Source organism: Oncorhynchus keta, chromosome 24 (assembly GCF_023373465.1).
Source record: "Oncorhynchus keta strain PuntledgeMale-10-30-2019 chromosome 24, Oket_V2, whole genome shotgun sequence".
NCBI lineage: Eukaryota > Metazoa > Chordata > Actinopteri > Salmoniformes > Salmonidae > Oncorhynchus > Oncorhynchus keta.
Genome location: NC_068444.1, coordinates 43,615,321 through 43,634,413, shown reverse-complemented (window position 1 = coordinate 43,634,413; position 19,093 = coordinate 43,615,321). Strand labels below are relative to the sequence as shown.

At 40.6% G+C, this 19,093-nt stretch overlaps 1 protein-coding gene and 1 long non-coding RNA gene across 2 annotated transcripts in view; one reads left to right on the top strand and one right to left on the bottom strand.

Annotated features, from left to right (window-relative positions):
• The first annotated feature begins 2,854 nt into the window (after positions 1-2,854).
• On the top strand, positions 2,855-6,570 carry LOC118402672 (uncharacterized). The gene is made up of 3 exons (XR_004829534.2): positions 2,855-3,978; positions 4,274-4,338; positions 4,799-6,570. It is a non-coding gene; the product is annotated as an uncharacterized LOC118402672 (long non-coding RNA).
• A 5,258-nt stretch (positions 6,571-11,828) lies between these two features.
• Positions 11,829-19,093, bottom strand: part of LOC118357591 (proline-rich protein 12-like) — a 57,532-nt gene continuing 50,267 nt past the window's right edge. The window contains exons 13-15 of the mRNA XM_035734860.2: positions 18,240-18,371; positions 14,399-14,494; positions 11,829-13,340 (exon numbers count right to left, since the gene is read on the bottom strand). Of these exons, the coding sequence (XP_035590753.1) occupies positions 13,206-13,340; positions 14,399-14,494; positions 18,240-18,371 (363 nt within the window). The 3' untranslated portion in view covers positions 11,829-13,205. The remainder of the gene's footprint in view (positions 13,341-14,398; positions 14,495-18,239; positions 18,372-19,093) is intronic.

The following is a 19,093-nucleotide window of genomic DNA, read 5'->3' as shown; positions in this document are numbered from 1 at the left end:
GCAGGGAGGCGAGTTTTCCTCCATTTCCGCTCGGCTGCCCGGAGCCCTGTTCTGTGAGCTCTCAATGAGTCGTCGAGCCACGGAGCGGGAGGGGAGGACCGAGCCGGCCTGGAGGATAGGGGACATAGAGAGTCAAAGGATGCAGAAAGGGAGGAGAGGAGGGTTGAGGAGGCAGAATCAGGAGATAGGTTGGAGAAAGTTTGAGCAGAGGGAAGAGATGATAGGATGGAAGAGGAGAGAGTAGCGGGGGAGAGAGAGCGAAGGTTGGGACGGCGCGATACCATCCGAGTAGGGGCAGTGTGGGAAGTGTTGGATGAGAGCGAGAGGGAAAAGGATACAAGGTAGTGGTCGGAGACTTGGAGGGAGTTGCAATGAGGTTAGTAGAAGAGCAGCATCTAGTAAAGATGAGGTCAAGCGTATTGCCTGCCTTGTGAGTAGGGGGAAGGTGAGAGGGTGAGGTCAAAAGAGGAGAGGAGTGGAAAGAAGGAGGCAGAGAGGAATGAGTCAAAGGTAGACGTGGGGAGGTTAAAGTCGCCCAGAACTGTGAGAGGTGAGCCGTCCTCAGGAAAGGAGCTTATCAAGGCATCAAGCTCATTGATGAACTCTCCAAGGGAACCTGGAGGGCGATAAATGATAAGGATGTTAAGCTTGAAAGGGCTGGTAACTGTGACAGCATGGAATTCAAAGGAGGCGATAGACAGATGGGTAAGGGGAGAAAGAGAGAAAGACCACTTGGGAGAGATGAGGATCCCGGTGCCACCACCCCGCTGACCAGAAGCTCTCGGGGTGTGCGAGAACACGTGGGCGGACGAGGAGAGAGCAGTAGGAGTAGCAGTGTTATCTGTGGTGATCCATGTTTCCGTCAGTGCCAAGAAGTCGAGGGACTGGAGGGAGGCATAGGCTGAGATGAACTCTGCCTTGTTGGCCGCAGATCGGCAGTTCCAGAGGCTACCGGAGACCTGGAACTCCACGTGGGTCGTACGCGCTGGGACCACCAGATTAGGGTGGCCGCGGCCACGCGGTGTGGAGCGTTTGTATGATCTGTGCAGAGAGGAGAGAACAGGGATAGACAGACACATAGTTGACAGGCTACAGAAAAGGCTACGCAGAAAAGGCTACCACCTCCATGCTTCACGGTGGGAACCACACATCCGTTTACCTACTCTGCTTCTCACAAAGACACGGCGGTTGGAACCAAAAATCTCAAATTTGGACTCATTAGACCAAAAGGACAGATTTCCACATGTCTAGTGTCCATCTTCTTATTGGTGTACCTTAGCAGTGGTTTCTTTGCAGCAATTCGACCATGATGGCCTGATTCACGCAGTCTCCTCTGAACAGTTGATGTTGAGATATGCATGTTACTTGAACTCTGAAGCATTTTTTTTGCTGCAGTTTCTGAGGCTGGTAACTCTAATGAACTTATCCTCCGCAGCAGAGGTAACTCTGGGTCTTCCTTTCCTGTGCCGGTCCTCATGAGAGATAGTTTCATCATAGGGCTTGGTTTTTAGCGACTGCACTTCAAGAAACTTTCAAAGTTCTTGAAATGTTCTGCATTGACTGACTTTGTCTTAAAGTAATGATGGACTGTCATTTCTCTTTGCTTACTTGAGCTGTTCTTGCCATAATATGGACTTGGTCTTTTAACAAATAGTGCTATCTTCTGTATACCACCCCTACCTTGTCACAACACAACTGATTGGTTCAAATGCATTAAGAAGGAAAGACATTGCACAAATTAACTTAACAAGGCACACCTGTTAATCAAAATGCATTTCAGGTGACTACGTCATGAAGCTGGTTGAGAGAATGCCAAGAGTTTGCAAAGCTACTTCGAACCATCTAAAATATATTTTGATTTGCTTAACCCTTTTTTGGTTACTGTGTTATCTCATAGTTCTGATGTCTTCACTATTATTCTACAATGCAGAAAATAGTAAAAATAAAGAAAAACCCTGGAATGAGAAAGTGTGTCCAAACTTTTGACTGGTACTGTATGTAATGGGGAATTGATCAAACTAATCAAAAGGGCAAACAATTCACACGATGAAACAATGAATTTTTCAGAATTGGCTGGGAGACAGTGGAGCACATTCTGGAGAGAAGGCCATATCTTCGCCACACACCCCATCCCCTTCTTCTTGTCTCAACATTTTAAATTATACTCAAGACACATTATCTTCACACATATTAGATGCATTTCACTGACAGCTGCAACTCAATCAGGCCTGTTGCCACGCACGCTGTCCAAATTGCTGGCTTCCCAAATAGGCATAGGCCTCTTCTTCACTTGTGATTTGAAACAATCCACAGCTTTAAAAAAAATAAAATAAGCTATTGATCCTCTGTGGCCAAGTCAAGCTCTTTGGTAAAATATTTTGAATGGTTTTATTTAGACAGGAGGAATTATATAACTTCGGCAAAACATCAATTTACTTTAGGGGAAGCCAGCATCCTAATTGGCAAGTGGCTAAAACCAGAGATCTGTATATAATGACGAGATGCTCATGTCTCTGCCCTAACAATGCAAGTCGTTGTCCCAAAGGTCTGCATATTATGCCCATAAGGCTTATTATTATAATGCATAAGGCTTATTTAGGACAGATTTTGGCGAGTGTAAGCCCCCTCGCTGCGCCTCTTTCTCTCTGCTGAAATTAGTGAGCGAAACACAACCCCTCGGTCTTACTAACCCATGTATCTGATGCTGTCAGGCCAGAAAATCAGATACATGGTCTACACATAGGGAGACAGCAGTGCGCTGTTTCGCTTGCTCAGATGCTTTAACATCGGAGATTGAGGAGTCGTTGGCACACAATATTTTTATTTGGACAGGTAAACAGGTATGGTAGGGCCAGCCAGGCCCCAGAGGGTCCACCCATAACGCCTGCCCTGACAAGATTATCGATAAAACATGGGATGTGTAATTTGCTAGGTCTTAGCAGGTGAATCATTCATTTTCTAATGATTATGCTAGCTAGCTATGGCTCCATACAGAAGACAATATAATGAGTAAAAAAAACAGACTGGTCTCAGACTAGACGTAACATAGTAAACTTAAATCCGGGACACTCAAATTAGTATATGTTATGTTTGGCATGGTTACATTTAAGGCAAAAATGAAAGTAGAGTGGGTGGTAAGGGTGGGCGCCTAACGCGAACATCTAGCAACCCAAAAGGTTGACCGTTCAAATCTCATCATTTTAGCTAATTAACTACTTAGCAACTACTTAGCATATTAGCTAACCCTTCCCCTTAACAGAACCCCTAACCTTAACCCCAAACTCCTAGCGCTAGCCAACACTAGCCACTTAGCTAATGTTAGCAACAACAAATTGGAATTCGTAACATATACGTTTTGCAATTTCTTAACACATTGTACATTTTACAAATTCTGAGCATATTGTACTAAATAGAGTCTCGGATTTAAGTACAAAATAATACAAAATGCTCCGAGACCACGTTGGCCAAATGGCCAAAGAACGTTGGCTGAACTGGAATACCAGTGCGAGGCAATTACAAATGAATAGAACCTAAGCAAAGCTGGGCCTCTGACTGCAGTGAAGCTTAGAATTCCACTTTCCCGAAATGGCACCAAAACATTGGTCCCTTTTCATTTCAGCACGACAATCTGTTCTTAGGACGAAACTGAACAATCACTTGTGTCGAAACTAAACATCCACACCCCGGTGTCAAGTGTACTTAAGTCTGCGAAATGAGGAAGTAGGAAAGAAACAAACTTCTGACCAAAATATACAAGTTGAAAGAGAGCGACTGTTAGAGGGGAATAAAAGCAGTCCAAGAGGTACAGTAACCCACAGAAACACAGGAGAAGAGGAACATGGGGATGTACATGGGTATGGTTCTGTAACAGGTACAAAAACAGAGATAATACATACGAACAGAGCAGGATGAACGTATGCATAGCAAATGAGCTACAACAGAGAACAAAAATGGAACAGAACTGCAAAAGCACAATAGGTAAGTATCTAATAACCAGGAATTACAGAACAGTACAATAATAACAAAAGAGTTCAAATGTAAACATCTTTCCTAAAGCATACAATGAGGCTATACAAATGGGAAACATAAATAGCAAGCATTACACTAAATGTAATAGAAACTTCAGCATATAACAAAGTAATAGCTACATAGTGATATACAAAGCCAAGTTAAACAACAATTGACTCTGTGTTCACGTATCCCATGTGCATATGTCCACCCACAAACTGGGATAACACTGATCAGCTAAGGCAATATTTACTCCCTTGGATAGTGTGGGTTAGGCTGGCTAGCCAATCAGGACCACGGAGAGACTGCATGGAGAAAGGCTGAGGATGGGTGAGTCAGACAGCACGGCTCCAGAAAGCAAATAAACAAATGCTCACACAAACAGTCTTAAGGGCTGTAAGTAAGTATTTCACGGCAAGGTCTACACCTGTTGTATTCAGCACATGTGACATATACAATTTGATTTGATTTATATAGCGTCTATAAACACAGAGATATTTGGCAAAAAAGACACATGTCCGTGTAGAATGTCCCCATTGGGAAACAATGGGGCAGCCTCAGAGTTCCCATTGTAATACGGAATTTCTGCCATTTTAAAAGGCTAGCATTTGATAACAGCAAAGCTCGCTGCCGACCCTTACAAAGATTAAAGTTCTAAGAGCAGTTTTTTTATTTAACCAACTAACTATTTATCTACTACCATTTTCCTTTTTAGTGTTTTACATTTTGTGGTATAAACTAGGCTTCTATGGGAGTGTGGCAATAACTTATTTACTTTCATTATTCACAGGTCTGCACTTCTGATTGTTGGCAAACAGGCGGCACCCTTCTGAAAGCGAACTGCTCAGCTCTTTTGAGAGCTATCAGATGAAAAGAAACAAAGAGGGGGAAAAAGAAGATTTTCAGTGTGTTTATACAGTTGAAGTCAGAAGTTAACTTAGCCAAATATATTTAAACTCAGTTTTTCACAATTCCTGACATTTAATCCTAGTAAAAAAATCCCTGTATTAGGTCAGTTAGGATCACCACGTCATTTTAAGAATGTTAAATGTCAGAATAATAGTTGAGACAATGATTTATTTAAGCTTTTATTTCTTTCATCACATTCCCAGTAGGTCAGAAGTTTACATACACTTAATTGGTATTTGGTAGCATTGCCTTTAAATTGTTTAACTTGGGCCAAACGTTTCAGGTAGCCTTCCACAAGCTTCCCACAATAAGTTGGGTGAATTTTGTCCCATTCCTCCTCACAGAGCTGGTGTAACTGAGTCAGGTTTGTAGGCCTCCTTGCTCGCACACACTTTTTCAGTTCTACCCACACATTTTCTAGGATTGAGGTCAGGGCTTTGTGATGGCCACTACAATAGCTTGACTTTGTTGTCCTTTAAGCCATTTTGCCACAACTTTGGAAGTATGCTTGGGTTCATTGTCCATTTGGAAGACTCATTTGCGACCAAGTTTTAACTTCCCGACTAATGTCTTGAGATGTTGCTTCAATATATCATGATGCCATCTATTTTGTGAAGTGCACCAGGCCCTCCTGGTTCTATTTTTGTTCAGAACAGAGGATATTTCTCCAAAAAATACAATCTTTGTCCCCATGTGCAGTTGTAAACCGTAGTCTGGCTTTTTATGGCGGTTTTGGAGTAGTGGCTTCTTCCTTGCTGAGCAGCCTTTCAGGTTATGTCGATATTGGACTCGTTTTACTGTGGATATAGATACTCTTGTACTTTTTTTTCTGAGGTCTTGGCTGATTTCTTTGGATTTTCCCATGATGTCAAGCAAAGAGGCACCGAGTTTGAAGGTAGGCATTGAAAGACATCCACAGGTACACCTCCAATTGACTCAAATTATGTCAATTAGCCTATCAGAAGCTTCTAAAGCCATGACATAATTTTCTGGAATTGTCTGAGGTGTTTAAAGGCACAGTCAACTAAGTGTTGTAAACTTCTGACCCACTGGAATTGTGATACAGTGAATTAATCTGTGTAAACAATTGTTGGAAAAATGATTTGTGTCATGGACAAAGTAGATGTCCTAACAAGAAACAAACAAGAAAGGTGTGGAGTGATTGCATAACAAGCTTTAATGACTCCAACCTAAGTGTGTAAACTTCAACTGTATATTAAGGGGTTGTTACTTTGGCAAATGTTATCTAAAGAGTGTTTTTTAATAATTAACCAAATTTATTGTGTTTTTGTTTTACATGCATGCCCATTAGTTTCATTATTTATTGTTATGCTGTAAATTGGTATTTTCTGGTTGTAAGCAGTGGGATTTTTAGCATGTAAATCTTGGTGGGGAAAACGCAATTATACCATTTTTTGATGCATGCCAGCAGAACCACTACACAACATGTTATTTTATTAGGTCCATGTGATTGAAAAGGGAAGGAAAATACAATACATGAGTCAATAACTGAACTTTTTGTTAAAAAAACAAACATTATGGGAAGTGTCACTGGCAAACATGGTTACAGACCCAACAACATATATAGTATCCCTCCATGAAGAAAATAATGAGCTAATTATAATACAAAATAAATAAAAGAATGAAATCATTCCAACATTGGCTAAAATGATTAATAAGGTACTAATGAGATAGCCCTAAAAAGCAACCATTTTGACCAAACAAGAACGAATCATGACGTGAGTGATCGTCAGGTCTGAGCTCTAGAAAGAGGCCCGAGTTCCACACTTGGAATTCAGAGTTGGATGACAATTCAAAATGTATTTTCCCAGTCCGAGCATGTTCTTTCCCGAGTTCCCAGTTGTCTTGAACACACTGAAGCCTGAGATTTCCCAGTTGTTTTGAACGTGGCAGAAGTCATGCTGGATTGACATATTTAACCATTTCTGGCCCATTGTGTTGCATGTGAACGTTTATTCTTTTAACTTGGAAAACAGATCCTTTCAGACAGATGTTTTGATTTCTTAAAGCCAGACATGGACCGCACACCCTCTCCACCGAATAGCAGGCAGGGGAAACAAAATAGTGACATCTTTGCGCCGCTTGCAGTTTGCCATTGATCCCTTACCAACTACTAATTGTTGAATTTGCGATTTCCGACGTGTGATGTTTACGTCCAATGGCTGATGAGCACCGATACGTTTGATCTCGAATTTCTCTTCATATTACAAGGATTGAAAAGGGTTTGCCAATAGATTTGTCGACATGATTCGTGATGACTGCGTGTCTAGCTAAGATTGTGTAAGTATGACGTTGGCACGATCAGTCCAATCAAAGCTACAGTCGTTATAACGTGTTTTGATGTCATTTTATCTGTGGCCAATGACCTTCAGCGTTCTTGGTTGTCTGTAGCTGGGTTGTGAACATTGAAATGGCAGGTTACAATCATAACTTTGGTCATTTGATTTGGGTTCTAATATTTAGCTTGGTAGCTCTTCCGAACCCAAAACAAACGCTGTTATAAGAGCCCCTTCCCACCCTGGAATCCTACTCTATTTACAGGACTGTGTATATGTATTACTTGTACATTACTTATTTGTATATTGTTTTAAACGTCTGCCTCTCACTAGCTCTAGTTGGGGCTCTATTGAAATGCACCAAAAACCTTTGTGATTACATTCCCTAGCATGAGTGTCGGTGCTACAATCTTGAACACGGTATTCCTTCAAAAAACCAAAAGCTGTTTTCATAGCCGAATCATTAATAATTAAGGGATCATTTCCATTGTCTGTGTGTGTCTGTTACCTTTCAGATATTACCCAGCTACAATGTGTATCATAATATGTTTAAATTATTATAATTACCAGTTTTAAATGTTTAGAAATTATACTTGATTACTATTTAAATAACGATTATCAATAATCATGAACATTAATTCAGTGTCCTCTGGTCAAGAAAAACATTTTCCTAACCAGGTACTGCAAATTTCAATTATACCACAAGGTGGCAGGACGACTACAAATTCAATTCTCTCTGACGTCTCTAAGATTTCAGACACTTGCTACTGACAATGCTAATCCAAATTGCTAATCCAATTTACACCGTTCACTACATCAATGGCATGCCATTGTCTTAAAATCAAATGTAAAAGGCTTTTTTTAATGGAAAAAGCAATATTGCCGCATGCAAGATTCGAACTTGTTAAGTATCTGTCACGAGAGCAAATCCACGAGGCACTAAGATGCATGCAACTCACATTATTGACAGTTTCAAGAGGGCACATTAGAAGGAAGATTCCTGCCTGGGAATAGTAGCCAATCAGATGCATACATTGGAGTTGCTCGAGACCATTGCCCGAGTCGTGACCGACTGAATGCGATTAGCCAAGGAAATGCACAAAAGAAACTTGTATTTTGGGTTCTTATGGGGTACATGTAATATTCTTCAAGAATCAAAAAGGGATCAATGGTATTAATCATTACTTTATAAGTCCAAAAATGGATGTAGCAACTATGAATTCTAGCTTTAACATAACAGTGCATTCAGAAAGTATTCAGACCCCTTCCTCCACATTTTACGTTATAGCTTACTCTAAATTGTATTAAAATAAAAAACGTAAATCTACACACAATACTCCATGACAGTGAAGATAGGATTAGACATTTTTTCAAATGTATTAAAAATAAACAGAAATACCTTATTTACATAACTATTCAGACCCTTTAGTATGAGACTTGAAATTGAGCTCAGGTGCATCTTGCTTCCATTGATCATCCTTGAGATGTTTCAACTTGATTGGAGTCCACCTGTGGTAAATTCAATTGATTTGACATGATTTGGAGAGGCACCTACCCGTCTATATAAGGTCCCACAGAGCAAAAACATAGCCATGAGATTGAAGGAAATTGTCAGTAGAAAAGTACATTTCTGCCACATTGAAGGTCCAAGCCCACAATGGCTTCCATCATTCTTAAATGAAAGTTAGTAACCACCAAGACTCTTCCTAGAGCTGGCTGCCTAACCAAACTGACCAACCGGGGGAGGACCTTGGTCAGGGAGGTGACCAAGGACCCGATGGTCATTCTGACAGAGCTCCAGAGTTCGTCTGTGGAGATGGGAGAACCTTCCAGAAGGACAACCATGTCTGCAGCACTCCACCAATTAGGCCTTTATGGTAGAGTGGCCAGACAGAAGCCACTCCTCAGTAAAAGGCACATGACAGCCCACTTGGAGTTTGCCAAAAGGCACCTAAAGGACTCGGGCCATAAGAAACAAGATTCTCTGTTTCTGATGAAACCAAGTCTTTGGCCTGAATGCCAAGCTTCAAGTCTGGAAGAAACCTGGCACCATCCCTACAGTGAAGCATGGTGGTGGCAGCGTCATGCTGTGGGGATGTTTTTCAGCGGCATGGACTGGGAGACAAGTAAGGAGAGGGAAAGATGAACAGAGCAAAGTACAGTGAGAGCCTTGAAAGGTCCAGAGCGCTCAGGACCTCACACTGGGGCGAAGGTTCACCTTCCAACAGGACAATGACGATAAGCACACAGCAAAGAAGTGGCTTTAGGACAAGTCTCTCAATATCCTTGAGTTGCCCAGCCAGAGTCCGGACTTGAACCCAATCAAACATCTCTGGAAAGACCTGAAAATAGCTGTATAGCAACGCTCCCCATCTAACCTGACAGCGCTTGAGAGGATCTGCAGAGAATGGGAGACTCCCCAAATACATTTACATTACATTACATTTAAGTCATTTGTGCTCTTATCCAGAGCGACTTACAAATTGTGCATACACCTTATGACCCAGTGGAACAGACAATAGTGCATCTAAATCTTTTACAGGTGTGCCAAGCTTGTAGCGTCATACCCAAGACTTGAGGCTGTAATCGCTGCCAAAGGTGCTTCAAGAAAGTACTGAGTAAAGGGTCTGAATACTTATGTAAATGTCATATTCCCGGGGGGTATTATGGGGTATTGTGTGTAGATTGATGAGGGGGAAAAAACGATTTAATCCATTTTAGAATAAGGCTGTAATGTAACAAAATCTGGAAAAAAAGTCAAGAGGTCTGGGTACTTTCAGAATGCACTGTATAAAAAAACAGACACAAGAAAGTAGTCATTTTTAATATATATGGTGGCTCTCAAAATAAGCTCTCTTCTTCTGATCTGTTTCCTTACTGCAATACCTGCTTCCAGGAGTGGACCTGTAAATATTCAAAAGAACACCGTAAAGACATTGGAGACAGCTGTGAAATAAAGTAGAGTATATTTTTCTTATTAATTCAAGAGATCAGTCTCAAACCTGCCCACGCCAATTGCTGGACTTTCACATAGAGGTTACGAAGTCACACAGTTCAAACCACATTTGAAAGAATCATTTTTAAAAATGTGGCATGTTTATTAGAAGTGTTCTGCCTTGCAATAAAAAAAAAACCATAAAATTCAAAAACCAGCAAATACTTAGGTTGAGTATTTAGTCCTATAAATGGTATTTACTGACATAATATAAAGAAAAAAATAATTTCTAAAAGTGTTATAGGCTACCCAATTCTAAGTTTACTGACTGTTCAGGGTTAAAATAGGTATAAGGGTTAGCGTTTTTTTCCCAGCTAAAAATGGTATGGGTTTATAACTCCTGCTCCTCACCGTGGCCATCTGCGGATACTACATACTTATTTTGCTGGGTTGATAATCTGAGGCACCAACTACATCAGATCAACAAATTAATGAGCTAGACCAATCCATTTGGTTTGCAACATACTTATCAGGAAAAGCAGTGTTAAAAATGTTGTGCTCAGCCTGAAAACAATCGAGCTAGCTAACTTAAAAAATAGCTTGCAAAATAGCTTTACATAAGCAATTTCGGTAGATAGCATCACACTACAACGTTAGCTACACTTGTAGCAAACTCAAAACCTTTTCAGGATTGGTGGGTCCCCTGTGGGACGCTTGAGCTAATGTAGGCTAATAAGATTAGCATGAGGTTGTAAGTAACAAGAACATTTCCCAGGACATAGACATATCTGATATTGGCAGAAAGCTTAAATTCTTGTTAATCGAACTGCACTGTCCAGTTTACAGTAGCTATTACAGGGAAATAATACCATGCTATTGTTTGAGGAGAGTGCACAGTTTTGAACATGAAACGTTATTAATAAACAAATTAGGCACATTTGGGCAGTCTTGATACAAAATTTTGAACTGAAATGCAATAGTTCATTGCATCAGTCTGACACTTTGCACATACACTGCTACCATCTAGTGGCCAAAATCTAAATTGCACCTGGGCTGGAATAATACATTATGACCAGTCTCTTGCATTTCAAATATGGTAAAAAAAAGTAGATTTTTTCTTGGTATTATCTTTTACCAGATCTAATGTGTTATATTCTCCCAAATTCCTTTCACATTTCCACAATCGTCAAAATGTTTCCTTTAAAATGTTACCAGGAATCTGCATATCCTTGCTTCGGGGCCTGAGCTACAGGCAGTTAGATTTGGGTATGTAATTTTAGGTGAAAATTGGAAAAAAAGGGGCCGATCCTTAAGAGGTTTTTAATAACATTGACTTGGACGATAGCATCCAAAAAAAGTATTACAAAATAAAAAATAAAAAATGTAAAACTTGCAACCAGAAAAGACTGACATTGTAATTTACCCACCCCATGACAGATGGGCTTCTTTGTTGGACATGCACAATCAGGACATGCGCAAGTAGATAACACATGTCGTGTTTCGCTTAACAGGTTGTACGAGGAAAGTCGACGTATGTTATACCTGGATTAAATGCCCCATGAGCAAAAATGCTGTGTCTTCAATTTATTTTTCCAGCTTCTACGTCACCAACAGCTCTGGGTAACTTCCCTTCTGTAATCTGATCTATTTCATATACATTAATGGACTTCAACAACAAATTGTTCTTTGCCGTTTTTATTTGTGTTTCAAATACAGGAGAGTTATTTAAGGTAGACTCAGCGATATGACGTGGATGCAGAAAGTAAACAGCATAGTGGGTCAATTTCCGCACCAACTAAAAGGGTTGAAGCGCGAGGCTCAACTTCTCCACTGTTTTGGTCCCGTGGCTACCAGGCTGCAACAGTGTGAAGCGAACCCGTTCACGTGCTCAGATACTGTATATGACAGAGAGAAGTCTTGCATCTCACCCATCTCAATATCTGCGATGCTGCTCGTGGCAAAACATTTCGCTGAGTATCTAATGTATAAACAAAGATTTGTCAAGAACTGTACAATATTTACAGACTGTCTTTCCAAGGAAAAATGCCCCCCAAAATATATCATCGTAATATGCAAAACATCAGACATAAAAATGAAATGACCATTTTCTCTTTAAATATTACTCATTTATAACCATTCCTGTAAGGGAACTTGATAATGTTTCTTTCTCTTTGCAGCTGCATGATTCTGATGAACTAAAGCACTACAATGTCGGTTTTAAATATACCCATTCTCTACAGACAGAAGTTGATGCCACGTTTCCGTCTCATCCACCCATCTTTTGTGTCAAAGGAAAAAAATAAGACAGCTCCGATATGTGGGTGGTACGTACAATTGAACGTTTAACGTGAAAAATGTTAATGCTAAGGCGGCATCCCAGCACTTGTGAGAGTTTGTTAAAATCCTCCTCATATAAATAATTTAAATGGGTTTATATATTATCACATAGCTCACCGGTGCCGCTGCCTACTGTCGCATAGAACGAGTGAGAGAATTAACACCGTTATGTTGCATCCTTTCCACAGACAAGCCATATATTCACACTGCTCACTGCACTCCTCTAATGCAATGTTTAAAAACAAATCATTTATGTAAAAACAGACAGTAATAGATTCTCCGAAACGTTTCTGTCTGACGCACAGTTTTACGATGTCTGTGAGGCAATCCACGTGACGAGGTGCAATAGCTCCTCCTTCTGCCTTCGGTGTATTTTCGCACCTTGGTCTTTGCCTCCTGATTGGTCAGTGTCTTCTTGACCAATCAGGTACAACACCAGCTCCTGTGGGGGTCATCATCCATTCTCAAGGTCAAGTCAATTAATTGCTATATTTTTTGTCAATGAACTAAGGAGGTCAATCTCCAAGGTCACACCTACCGACCCTCTTGTTCCTCGAGTTTCAAGTTGTCCGTCGGACCCACACGACTCCAGGTGGGATGGGACCTCTTACCTCGTTCCCCTTGTTCGCCCACCTCACCGTTCCCGGGGCCTAGTTTCTGTGCCTTTTGTTCTTTCGCTTTCTCTTTTCTTTCTGTCTTCCATCCCCTCTGTCTGTCGCTCAGGCCTTGGCGCTGAGTGTGAGCAGCTCGATGAAGGAGTTGAAGAGGGTGTCCAGCCAGCCCTGGTTGGCCATACACTGCTGCACCACCTCCTCCTGCCCGGGGTCCTCAGCTGCCTGCTCTATAGTGTTGGTCTGCCAGGGAAACACAAATATAAACACAATATACAGTATATTTAGACTATGGTAACATGTCTATTTGGTAAAATATAATAATAATAATAATAATAATATATGCCATTTAGCTGACGCTTTTATCCAAAGCGACTTACAGTCATGTGTGCATACATTCTATGTATGGGTGGTCCCGGGAATCGAACCCACTACCCTGGCGTTACAAGCGCCATGCTCTACCAACTGAGCCACAGAAGGACCATGTAGAAGTACATGTGTCAAGGCTATGGTGTGTCTAACCATGGAATAAACATTATCTATGCTGGGCAAACACAATATTAATATAAACTAGGGCTGTCAAGGTGTATGTGTTAACGCATTTCAGCTTGTGACTAGTTCATGTTGAAGAACATGGATAACCTCGGCCTGGCTGATCTGTTGTCTTCTGTAGAACTGACAACATAGTTGGACACGTTGATATGCTCCTCGTTTCAGAAATTGGGAGAACACTCATGTAGAATGGCTGAAGCTTTAACAGTGCGTGTGTGACTATGTGCAAGTCTTACACTTCGAGAACATTGATACGAGGGAGTAAGCCTACTTAAACATTGAGAGCATTTTGTTTCTGATACAGAGAATTGTGTGTTTCTGGCCCTTGCAATCAAAGTATAGTATGCCTGTAACTCAATGAATGCCCTGCTTTTTAGAGCCAAATTTGAGCAATTTCAAAAATTGCAATTAAATCGTGATTAACTACTGAAAGATCATGCAATTATTTTTGTTTGTTTGACAGCGTTAATATAAAGACAATATTTAGAATTCCTATCAACCATTGTTGATTAGCAAATCATTTACTCTATGTCAGCAGGGGATTTAAACCACAATATATCTGGTGTGTTTAAGCAAGGATAAAATAATAAAATACATTTGGGTAATATTTCTGCTGGGTAAATTGAAACAATATTTAAATAAACCACAGTAGGGGAGACACAACATCAACTGTTCTTGATACAATATCAACAAGAGAAATATATCAAATAGTTGTATTTTATATTATTGTAATAGATACATGTCCTTACCTCTTTCTTGCAGTGTAAGAAAGTATGATATTTATAATGATGCAGGGAGTGATAGAGGCTGTAGATCCGACATGATTCTGTTGACAGTTTAAGGTCCTGGGGGAAGACAGAGTAAAAACAATATTTGGAGAGAATAAAATCCACCTATATAATCAAGGTTCAACAGTGCGACATGAGAATGCACATGACACGCACACCTGCAAACACCTACAAACAAACTATCAACTTATGGGAGAGATGGGCAACGCAACCTAGCAGCTGTTCAACTGATTGTTGGTAATGCCTCTGGTAATCTCCAGCTGCATGCATTTTTCCATGTGGTTTAGAGGGGAAACCAAACTTCCACGAATGATAGATCATCGAATAGATATGTGAAAAACACCTTGAGGATCGATTCTAAACAACGTTTGCCATGTTTCTGTCGATACTATGGAGTTAATTTGGGGAAAAGTTTGGCGTTATAATGACTGAATTTTTGGGGTTTTTTCTTAGCCAAACGTGATGAACAAAACGGAGTGGTTTCTCCTACACAAATAATTTTTGGGGAAAAACTGAACATTTGCTATCTAACTGAGAGTCTCCTCATTGAAAACATCTGAAGTTCTTCAAAGGTAAATTATTTTTATTTGAATGCTTATCTTGTTTTTGTGAAAATGTTGCCTGCTGAATGCTAGGCTTAATGCTATGCTAGCTATCAATACTCTTACACAAATGCTTGTTTAGCTATGGTTGAAAAGCATATTTTGAAAATCTGAGATGACAGTGTTGTTAACAAAAGGCTAAGCTTGAGCCAATATATTTATTTCATTTCATTTGCGATTTTCATTAATAGTTAACGTTGCGTTATGCTAATGAGCTTGAGGCTATACTTACGATCCCGGATACGGGATTGCTCGTAGCAAGAGATTAATTAACACAAAACACCCACTCACTGCAAATACCCACAGACACACCCGCCCCCTCAAAAACACATACACACAAAATACTTGATTTGAATCCACAAATTACAGTCGAAGAATTTAAACAATTCAACGGACAAACAGTGCCTTCAGAAATTATCCACACCCCTCAACTTATTCCACATTTTGTTGCATTACGGACTGAAATCAAAATGGATTACATATATTGTTTTTCCTCTCACTCATCTACACACAATACCACATAATGACAAAGTACAACAATGTTTTTATTATTTTGTGCAAATGTATTGAAAATTAAATGCACATCTCAAACACCCCTGCCTCCAACATGTTAGAATCACTGTTGGGAGCAATTACAGCTGTGAATATTTCTAAGTCTCTAAGAGCATTGCACACCTGGATTGTACAATATTTGCACATGATTCTTTTCAACATTTTTCAAGCTCAGTCAAGCTGGGTGTTGATTATTGCTAGACAGCCATGTTCAAGTCTTGCCATAGATTTTCAAGCCGATTGAAGTCAAAACTGTAACTCGGCCACTCAGGAACATTCAATGACATCTTGGTAAGCACCTCCAGTGTATATTTGGCCTTGTGTTTTACATTATTGTCCTGCTGAAAGGTGAATTTGTCTCCCAGTGTCTGTTGGAAAGCAGATAACCCGGTTTTCCTCCAGGATTTTGCCTGTGCTTAGCTCTATTCCGTTTCTTTTTATCTTAAAAAAAATCTCCATAGTCCTTGACGATGACAAGCATACCCCATATCATGATGCACCCACCACCATGCTTGAAAATATGATGAGAGGTACTCAGTGATGTTTTAGTGTTGGATTTGCCCCAAACATAAGGCTTTGCATCCACATTTTCTGCCTTATTGCAAACAGGATCCACGTTTTGGAATATTTGTATTCTGTACAGACTTCATTCTTCCCACTCTGTCATTTAGGTTAGTATTGTGCAGTAACTACAATGTTGTTGATCCATCCTCAGTTTTCTCCTATTACAGCCATCCAACTCTGTTAAAATTCAGCATTGGCATCATGGTAAAATCCCTGAGCAATTTCCTTCAGCTCCGGCAACTGAGTTAGGAAGGACGCCTGTATCTTTGTAGTGACTGGTTGTATTGATACACCATCCAAAGTGTAATTCATATCTTCACTATGCTCAAAAGGATATTCAATATCTGCTTTTTTTTTTTTTTTTCTACCAATAAGTGCCCATCTTAGCAAGGCATTGGAAAACCTCGCTGGCCTTTGTTTGAAATTCACTACTCCACTAAGGGACCGTACAGATATTTGTATGTGTGTGGGGTAGAGATGAGGTAGTCATTCAAAAATCATGTAATACAGTTATTATTGCACACAGAATGAGAATAACTTATGTGATTTACGCACATTTCTACTCCTGAACTTATTTAGGCTTGCCATAACAAAGCAATTGAATACTTATTGACTGAAGACATTTCAGATTTTTATTTTGAATTCATTTGTAAAAGATTCTAAAAACATAACTCCATTTTACCATTATGGGGATATTGTGTGTTGGCCATGACACAAAATATCAAATGAATCCATTTTAAATTCAGGCTGGAACAACAAAATCTGAAAGAAGTCTAGGGTTGAGAATACTTTCTGGAGTGAATGTATATGGACACTCAGGGATACAGAAAGCACATTTCCAATACAGCTTAGCTGCCCATGACAGCTGACACGGAGCAGTATCTAGCTAGCTGCTTTGCCGGTCTTATACAGGCCTGCAATCTGAAGGCCATGCACTGTTAAGCCTATGTACATGGCCGAGGCTCCCAAATATCAGTACCACAACTTTGCACTGGTAACTGGTGTACAAATTACCTCGACTAACCTGTACCCCTACACATTGACTCAGTAGTGGTACCACCTATATATAGCCTTGTTATTGTGTTACTTTAGTTTATTTGGTAAATACTTTCTTAACTCGTTCTTGAACTGCATTGTTGGTGAAGGGCTTGTAAGTAAGCATTTCACGGCGCATGTGACAAATAAAGTTTCATTTGAACGTTTCAACAAAATTGGGATCCTTAACGTTAAAAAGAATCCCTAACCCAATTTTTTTTTATGTACGTAGATGCAGAAAGTAAACATAGTGAGTCAATTTCCGCAATTACTAAAAGGGTTGACGCGCGAGGCTCAACTTCTCCGCTGTTTAGATCCCATGGCAACCAGGCTGTGAAAAGCGTGAAGCGAACCTGCACACATACTGTGTATGAAATGTTTTATCTCAATATCCTAGCCTATTCAGTGATGATAGGCCCCGCTTTACAGATGTTGAGAGACATTGTGAAACTGTGAGATACAGCTACTGATTGCCAATAGACAGGCCTAGTGCACGGTTCTGAATGTCTGCCTGGTGGCCGACCGCACTCTATCGTGATCCTCCCCTCTCTACGTTCCTCGCTAGCTCGCTATGAAAGATGCAAGTGTTTATGTTCTCGAAATTACAGCATCTAAATTTGCCTCCTCTGTTAAACAAATACTGGGAGTTGACGTCGGAAGGCGACGTGCAAGGAGTCGAGGAATCAGTTATTTTGGAGACGACTCCACCACTACGTCATCGTCGGTAAGAGAAAAATGGCTGAGAAAGGCAAGCGACAGCAGCAAAGTCCTGTGTGGCTATACTTTCATAAATTTCTATCGTTTTAATGGAAAAAACTGATAAAGCAGTTTAAACATTAAATAAATGTTTTCCATTTGTCACATCTCTACTGGTAATCAAGGCGGGTGATAATTCAGCAACTTGGCAGCAAAGGTCTGCTCCATATAGGAATCAAAAGAGCAACCCACCTCCACAATGAGCAACTCCCTCTGGCCCCCCCCCCCACAACAACATCTGGCATATTTGGTATGCAAAACCACCCACGTCAGAACTGCCGACAAACACACACCTGTGGTTTGGGTAGGCTCTTCTTGACTCTGTTAAGGGTCTTGCGGTTGTAGCCCTCCCCACTGAGCCGCATCCACACAGCTCCTGAATCCAGGGGGTCTGCCGTCATATGAGGATACATGTGCAGGGTCTCCTACGAGAGAAAATGGAAGGAAACCACACACACAACCAGTCAAAGGTCTGGACATAAAGAAAAACTCTTGAATGAGTAGTTATTTTAACTATTGTCTACACTAGAATAATAGTGAAGACATCAAAACACATGGAATCATGTTGTAACCAAAAAGGGGTGTTAAACAAATCAAAAAATATTTGAGATTTGAGATTCTTCAAATTAGCCACCCTTTGCCTTGACAGCTTTGCACACTCTTGGCATTCTCTCAACCACCTTCTTGAGGAATGATTTTCCTTCCGTCTTAAAGGAGCTCCCACAAATGCTGAGCACTTGTTGGCTGCTTTTCCTTCACTCTGCGGTCCAACTTATCCCAAACCATCTCAAATTGGGTTGAGGTTTGATGATTGATGGAGTGCTGCATCAGATGACACTCTCCTTGGTCAAATAGCCCTTACACAGCCTGGAGGTATATTTTGGGTCATTGTCCTGTTGAAAAACAAATGATAGTGGGACTAAGAGCAAACCAGATGGGATGGCGTACCGCTGCAGAATGCTGTGGTAGCCATGCTGGTTAAGTGCGCCTTGAACTCTAAAAAAAAATCACCAGCAAAGCACCCCCACACCTCCCCAAGCTTCACGTGGGAACAATTGATGCGGAGATCATGCGTTCACCTACTCAACGTCTCACAAAGATATGGCGGTTGGAACCAGAAATCTCAAATTTGGACCCATCACACCAA